Raw genomic sequence first — 7,088 nt, 5'->3', positions numbered from 1 at the left:
ACTTGATTGAAGGAGAGAAATGAACAATATATACATGTATACGAGAATGTACGTATACAAAATACATTACAATAAAAAAAGAGAAATAATTATTTTATACAAATGCAGATTTTTGTATATTTAGTTCTTTGTACTATTTTTATGTCAAAACAGAAAAACATAAATTGCAAGCAAGAGTAACTTGAGTTAAAATTGTTCATACTAAAAGAAAATTAATAGTATCTTATATTTTGTGGGTTACTCGCAGAAATGTAAAATTACATTAAAATAATAATCAAATTGTTTTGATAATTTTAAATTGTGTTTTATCACAAAAGTGTAACATTAGCTCGTGTTTAAGTCTTCCTTTTTCTTAGCAGTAAGATCGAAAATCATATCTCGCATACGACTTAAATCTATCAAATCTGCTCTCATTTTCTTAAGTGTTTCCTCTTTTTCTGCAATATTCTTTTCATATGTGTGCGCTAATTGTGATAACTGTTGAGTTTCTTGTTTAAGTGCAGAAATATCTTTTTGATGAGATTGAATTTCTGCAGTTTTTAATTCTATTACCTATTTAACATGGAATATATATTAGCAAATCTAGCATAAAATTTAATCTGTATAAACATACCTGATCTTTTTTATGTAACTGATCCTGCATTTTGTGAAGTAGTTTACTCAGCTCATGGTTTTTATTAACCATTTCTGTGGTTTTTAAGTCTGCATTCACACATTCAACTTCCAATTCTTTTATTTTTCTAGTTAACGTTTCGATCCTATTACTATTACTTTCTAATTCGTGCTTATGTTGTATAAGCATTCCATTTAAATGGTTAATATCAGTAGACTTTTCTGTTACTATTTTCTTCAGACCTTCAATTTCCTACGAATGTAATTTTTATATTTTAATTTTCATCTTAATTTTTATTTTACAGAATCATTATAAAAAGTATCAACCTGTTTCTTAATTGCAACTGCTTTTTTACTTTGTTCTTCTGCTTCAGCAAGCTTTACTGTTAATGTAGATTTTACTCCTTCTAAGCATTGTTGTGTGTCAAACAACAGTTGATGTAAACGACTTGATTCAGCCACTACTTGTGCCAACCTATGTTGTAAACTGGTTCCATGATTATTTGCTGCTTCTAAACTGGATTGCATAGCCCTCTCTGCATGTCTCATGGCTGCTAACTTTTATATTGAAAAAATTTAGTACATTAAGATTTTGTACATGCATATTTTCTTATTTATGATAAAATGCATTATACAAGAAACACATACTTTATATTCGTACAATTCCATCACTGCTGATGTTGTAATGTCACCACTTTGATTTGACTCATAAGCTCTTTTTAATGTTGCTAGAAATGCATCAAGTCGTTCTTCTTGCGCGAAAGAGAAAAGTGGAGCCATTTCGTTGTTTGAATTCAAGGATATTTTACTTCCAATAGTTGTTACCACACCAGAAGTACTTTGTACCAATATCAGAGGTTCCCATTGCTTCATACAAAACGCCACCGCGGAAACACTTGTCACACAAAAACATGGGATACAATTTGCGTGTGATAGTGAATTTGTCTAGAGTTGTCATTAATAAAAATTAAAATAATTTGTTTCTGAAGTATTTAATTTTAGTAGTGAAGATACAATAATTTTGTATTAAAGTGAAAATATTTATTAAAATCTTTGTACTTTATAAAATAATTAAAATGTATTAATATGAATTTTACCATTCTTGGGGAAATCCCACAGTGGATGTTAACTGCAGAACTTTTTGTTTAACATCTGCATCCCCAGTCAATAATGCATGTGCCATTGTCATTTGAATTGGTTTCTTTCGAAGTAACTCAGAATATAATGTTAACCAATGAGAATTATGAGCTGCTAAGTCAGCAATCAAAGCCAATGCATGAATACATAGATTTGTAGTAGGATTCTAAAAAAATTAAAAGTGAAATTATGTCCATTAAAAGATTATAATTATTACATTTTAAAAATCAGAAATTAAATACTTGAATAAAATTCCCTGGCCAATCACTAGATGCACATGTTTCAGAATCCAACATTGGACTTAATAATTTACATATCGTTTGTTCATTCAAGGATTGCATTATTTTTGTTCTAAGTGTAGAAGTTTTAACCATTTCTTGAAATAACTGCATCAATTCTGCTAATTTCGTTTCTGTTTCTAAAGTTAATTCACACTTTTCTTGAACTTCATCATTTTCTGAATTTATTATGAGCATTAACACTGAAGCATCTAATTCTGCCAGCACTTCGGACGATATTTTAGTACGTCTTGCATCAATTACTGTAACTCTTATCAAAGCTAATGCTTTGGAACATACCTAGTTTAAAGAGAATTATTGGTTTGTTAAATCACTTTTACATAAAATTGGGATATATACGTACGTATATATACCTGTTCTACAGGTACCCAGGTCATGGCAGTTTTTACACATAAAGCATATAAAGGTACTAAAGCTGACAATTTCAGCTTTATTAATGATGACAAAAATTCCATCATAAGAGCAACACATTCTGGATCTGCATTATCTTCCAATGTTTGTAATACATTTTGTACATCTCTATGGTAGCTAATTAACACAATAAGAAATAAAATATTTTATATTGGATGCTATAGTGATAAAATGATAAGGTATGAAATAACTCACTATGAGTATGAAAGTAATACAGAATGAGAATGTTCCTTTTGCCCAACATCATCAAAGAAATCTATAATGTGTCTTAGCAACAAAACATCTCTTTGTTTCATGGCAGTAATAAGACTGCTAAATGTGACAGCAGCAAAGTCCAAAATATATTTTTCTGAAATATTTGTATTGGTATGTTCTAATATAATTAGAAGTTTACAGCACTGTACACTGGTATTAACACTGCAATGTTGCAGTTTTAATAATGTTCGTATAAATGCTTTTGTATCAATTGTCCTCATTAGTGTGTATACTGCAGGAAGATTTTTATAACAAAGATTTACTAATACACCTAAAGAAAGTGCAATAATGTTTTCTTCTTTGGACTGTGTTACCCATTGTGTTAATGTTGATACTAAATAAGGTAAATGAGCTTCTTGCCAAGAAATTTTTATGCCATATGTCAATTCTTGAAGTAGTTTTAATACTCGTATTCTCTTTTCACTTGTTAAATTTGCCTATAAAATTTATATGCAAACATATGACATGCAAATCTTAACAAAGGTATTAAAATACACATTTAAAATATCTTTGTATTCCTCAACAAATTTAATTTGTTTAGTATTTTCAGAAGCTTATTTGTCATACTAAAAATACAATTTAAGATTTTCAGATATTGGATTTAAAATCTTTATAAAGGAAATGTAAACTCAAATATATACCTCTATAATGTGTAAATAAATATATACCTCTATACCATTAAGAAATATAAACTCAAATATATACCTCCAATAATCTTGCCAATATGGGAGCAAATTTATATGTATGAATAAGAGCTTGTCTAGCAGCAGCATTACGACAAGCATTTTGTAAGACATCAACAGTACTCCAAATCAAAGTAGTTCTAGAAGCTAAAGAATTCATAAGCTCATGCAGACTAACATAGAATTCTGCTGCTATGCTAGTTCCAGGGTCAAATATGCTCAAATCTAATGATACGCTTATCACCTTTCAAAAAAATTTGTTATTAAAAAGCATTCTACATATATAGAGTAGTATTTTTAATTACAACTGTTACTTTATAAAAATAAAATTTATTTATGTTTTCGCGTTACTTAAAATACTAGAATAATATAATTATTTACCCCAAGATTTCGTTGTAAAACTGAAGCTGTTGTTTCACTCGGATGTTTAATATATTCCAAAACTGCCGATATGAATGTTCTTATATGCTGATATTTATCCATTGTCTTTAATTGACAGCTTTTAAGGAATTACAAAAATTCGATGTGTCACAAAACCTGTTGATATTAAAACTCACAAATACAACAAATTTATATTTGTAAATTGCAAAGACTATGATCAAGAAATATTGCTATTTCAATGAAACTTTCCGTAAAATAGTATAATATGATCATGCATACTTGTGCAATATAAATTATTCTTAATTGTACATTTCGGAGATATTAAACACAACTGATATTTTTTTGTGTATAAACAGATTCACAAAGTTGAAAATAAAAAATGCTACTTCGCGAAAAACCGATATTTGGCGGCCATTTCTAAATTTTACATTTAAAATTATCCAATAAAAACAAGGAGAATCAGTACAGCTAATAGTTGTATATAAAATTACTAAATTATTTTTGTAATATTCCTATTGTATGTATATTTAATAATTAGTTGTACTTAGTGTCATTTTTAATTATATCGTTTTGTATGCCCTTATCATTATTTTAAACTCGTTAATACTGATTACCATAAACAAATATATATTTAACTTAGTAATGATTTATATTAAGCTTATATTATAGTGAATAATTGTAAAATATAAAAATATGATAACGTGTTACATATTGAAAAATTACTAGAATCTTCTTTAAGAATTGTGTATCATTTTCTTTGATTGGTTCAAAAAATATTATATTACAAAACATACTAGATGTTCTTCATAAAATATTTAATTTTTTTTGTTAAATCTTAAGTAATAAGCTTCTTCCTTCAATTTTATGAAGAAAATTTAATGGCATAATTTAACATTTTAAATATTATAACGATAAAGTTCAAAATACAAATTCTAAAATGCGTTAAAAGATTATAAAATTTAGATATTAAGGCTTATTGTGATCAAATTAAAAGGTATATAGAGTATATATATGTATATATACATACATTATACAAAGTCAAAATAATGTTATTGGCCGGCAGTGGCGCCATTCTCTGGTCGTGTTCATTGAAATGCGCCATTTCCGATTCCAGGAAAAAGAAAACGACATTGAAGAAAAGTACTCTTGAGGGATCTTACGAGATTGAAGTCTGTTCGTCGTTTCTTCATAATTTCACGCACGATAGCTGGTAATTGACTGACCTACTGATTGATCAGTGGTAAACTTTTGCGTGATTGTGGTATTCGAATTTGACGTCGTAAATGAAAGTGTCGCAGCACTGTGTATACCGGGTGCGTGATTCGGACCTCAATCTTAATTTATTTTAGTGAGATTAACTTCAATTCGAAATTTGATTGCATTAGGTTAGAGAGACATCGATACCGTCCGCCATATCGGAAAAGTGCCATTCTGAATAGTTATTGTTTCGCGAAAAGTGGCGAAAGTATATTCTTCGAACGAAAAAAGGGGAGTGTGAAAAAATCAACAAGCTTCGTAGAGTCGTGTATCTGCTTGTGTGTATCAACCAGAGCTGTCATAAATGTACACATTCTATATAGATTACACGATCTATGCTCGGTTAGTGGGCCGATTTACTGAAGACAAGTGATCGTATCTGACGCACGGCAGTGAATTGACATTAATCATCGTCGCGTGGTGTTGTGCACCCATCGACCGTCTAAAGAGCTAGTGCCGCATTCTTATTCGACGGCGAACTTCCTCACACAGCAGGTTAAGCATTGAAAATTCGAGTTTCCAATCTTGCCAGGTGTCCCTTTCCTTCCTACCGCTGAAACGCATTTTTAATGTTTTTTTTTTTGTTTTTTAATAATCCGTTGTAGGTAAGAGAATTATGTTCATGAACAGTGTTATTTACGACAGATGTAGAATGTGTTTAATGCTGTGTCTACATTATTCGTCTTTCAACGTGTATCATATTGCACGGACGTTGATAATATCTTGTGTATTCTAGGACATGCGATTCCTTTAGATTCCTTTTTTGCTGTTCAATCAGTCGATAAGATTTCCAATATTTCAGATCTTGCTGATGTTTCACGGGCGGTGACAAATAGTTAGAGCTGTAACTACTTGGCGCACTGCTTACACCCTTTATTTGCCTCTCTTATTCTCCTTTTGCTATTTCGAGAGAAAGAGACAATGAGAAAGGGAAAGAAAGAACATGAATGAACGAGTTCGCGCGAGAGAGAGAGAGAGAGAGAAAGAGAGAGAGCAAATGAATAAATGTATGAGAGAGAAAGACAGAGTATCACTAAGTGGACGAGCGAAGTGTAGATTAAGCGAATAAGCAAATGAAAGAAAAGAAGATACAGTATTAGTATGTGTAAGAGAGAAAGACTATGAGTAAGCACGTATATATATATATGCATATATATGTATGTGTATAAGAGAGAGAGAATTCGCGCGCGCGTACACAGAACACTATCTGTCTTTATCGGTTTCTTTCTTTCGCAGTCCCTATGCACCGCTTTAACGGTTTCTCGTGATTTTTCGATAATGCCATTTAGCCGAAGGTTATAAGGGTTTGGTTACGTAGATAAGTTTGGGGTGAGTTTGCAGGTATGAAACTTTGATACAGCTTCATTTTGTTATAAGTTCGTGCGTCTAGTGTGCGTTTTTTCATTTGATTTGTTTTCTCTCTTACGAACGTTTTTTTCCTGTCAGCTAGTACCCAGATAGGCTCGCGTGATGCGGACCTGTTTCCTTTTCGTCGCCGCGAGTTACGCGAATCTCGTGATTACCGTGAAGTTGCTGCGTTTAGTCATCGTGTTACCGATTTTCACTGTTGTTCATTAGTCATTGAAATAGGCTGCACATTATCATTTAGAGTCTGTTTAGTTTTATCAGTTGTAACCTTATCGCGAAGCAACACTGGACTGTTTAATTCGTCAAGACTTACTCCACGAACTAATTGGATAATGTAATTAACAGAACCTCGTTTCAATGGGTTAAATTGCATACGTTATTGTTTTTCGCTGGTTTTAGCTACTGTGTCTTTCGTTCGTAAGTTACTCATGGAAAGTAATCGCAATATCCGTTTTTTCTATTTAAATGTATTGAGATTTTGTATGTTTCAAATACTTTAACAATACAATCAAAGCTCATTTTTCGTTTATTTGCACTGCAAAAATTTGTATGTACAGCTTTTTTATTTTGCTTTTATGTCTCTTTTTTTTTTTATGAGTCTATACGTAATGCGTTTTAACAGGGTGTTAACCTTTTATAATCCTTATCAGTCCTTTTCTCCCAACTGATTGAAGCTTGATGTAAT

The 7,088-nt window shown here is 30.9% G+C and overlaps 2 protein-coding genes across 6 annotated transcripts in view; one reads left to right on the top strand and one right to left on the bottom strand.

The window, feature by feature from the left end:
• Positions 1 to 324: 324 nt before the first annotated feature.
• On the bottom strand, positions 325 to 3,880 carry LOC108578167. The gene is made up of 10 exons (XM_017941449.1): positions 3,779 to 3,880; positions 3,420 to 3,641; positions 2,655 to 3,151; positions 2,402 to 2,576; positions 1,992 to 2,327; positions 1,710 to 1,915; positions 1,261 to 1,507; positions 940 to 1,170; positions 614 to 865; positions 325 to 552 (listed from the first exon to the last, which is right to left on the bottom strand). Exons 1-10 carry the CDS (start codon positions 3,878 to 3,880, stop codon positions 325 to 327), a joined length of 2,496 nt encoding a protein of 831 aa, XP_017796938.1.
• A 1,008-nt stretch (positions 3,881 to 4,888) lies between these two features.
• The window catches only part of LOC108578155 (ras-related protein Rab-5C), a 6,774-nt gene continuing 4,574 nt past the window's right edge, over positions 4,889 to 7,088 (top strand). Inside the window, exons 1-2 of one of the 5 annotated variants that reach the window (XM_017941432.1) lie at positions 4,889 to 5,091; positions 5,164 to 5,530. The gene's annotated coding sequence lies outside the window, so the exon portion shown is untranslated. Of the gene's footprint in view, positions 5,092 to 5,163; positions 5,531 to 6,248; positions 6,377 to 6,618; positions 6,738 to 7,088 lie in introns of those variants that run through there. The other 4 variants (XM_017941434.1, XM_017941435.1, XM_017941437.1 and 1 more) reach the window with 4 other exon arrangements.

Source organism: Habropoda laboriosa, unplaced genomic scaffold, assembly GCF_001263275.1.
Source record: "Habropoda laboriosa isolate 0110345459 unplaced genomic scaffold, ASM126327v1 scaffold1329, whole genome shotgun sequence".
Taxonomy (NCBI): domain Eukaryota; kingdom Metazoa; phylum Arthropoda; class Insecta; order Hymenoptera; family Apidae; genus Habropoda; species Habropoda laboriosa.
The sequence above is the reverse complement of the archived record's forward strand: the minus strand, read 5'-3'. Positions and strand labels throughout refer to the sequence as shown.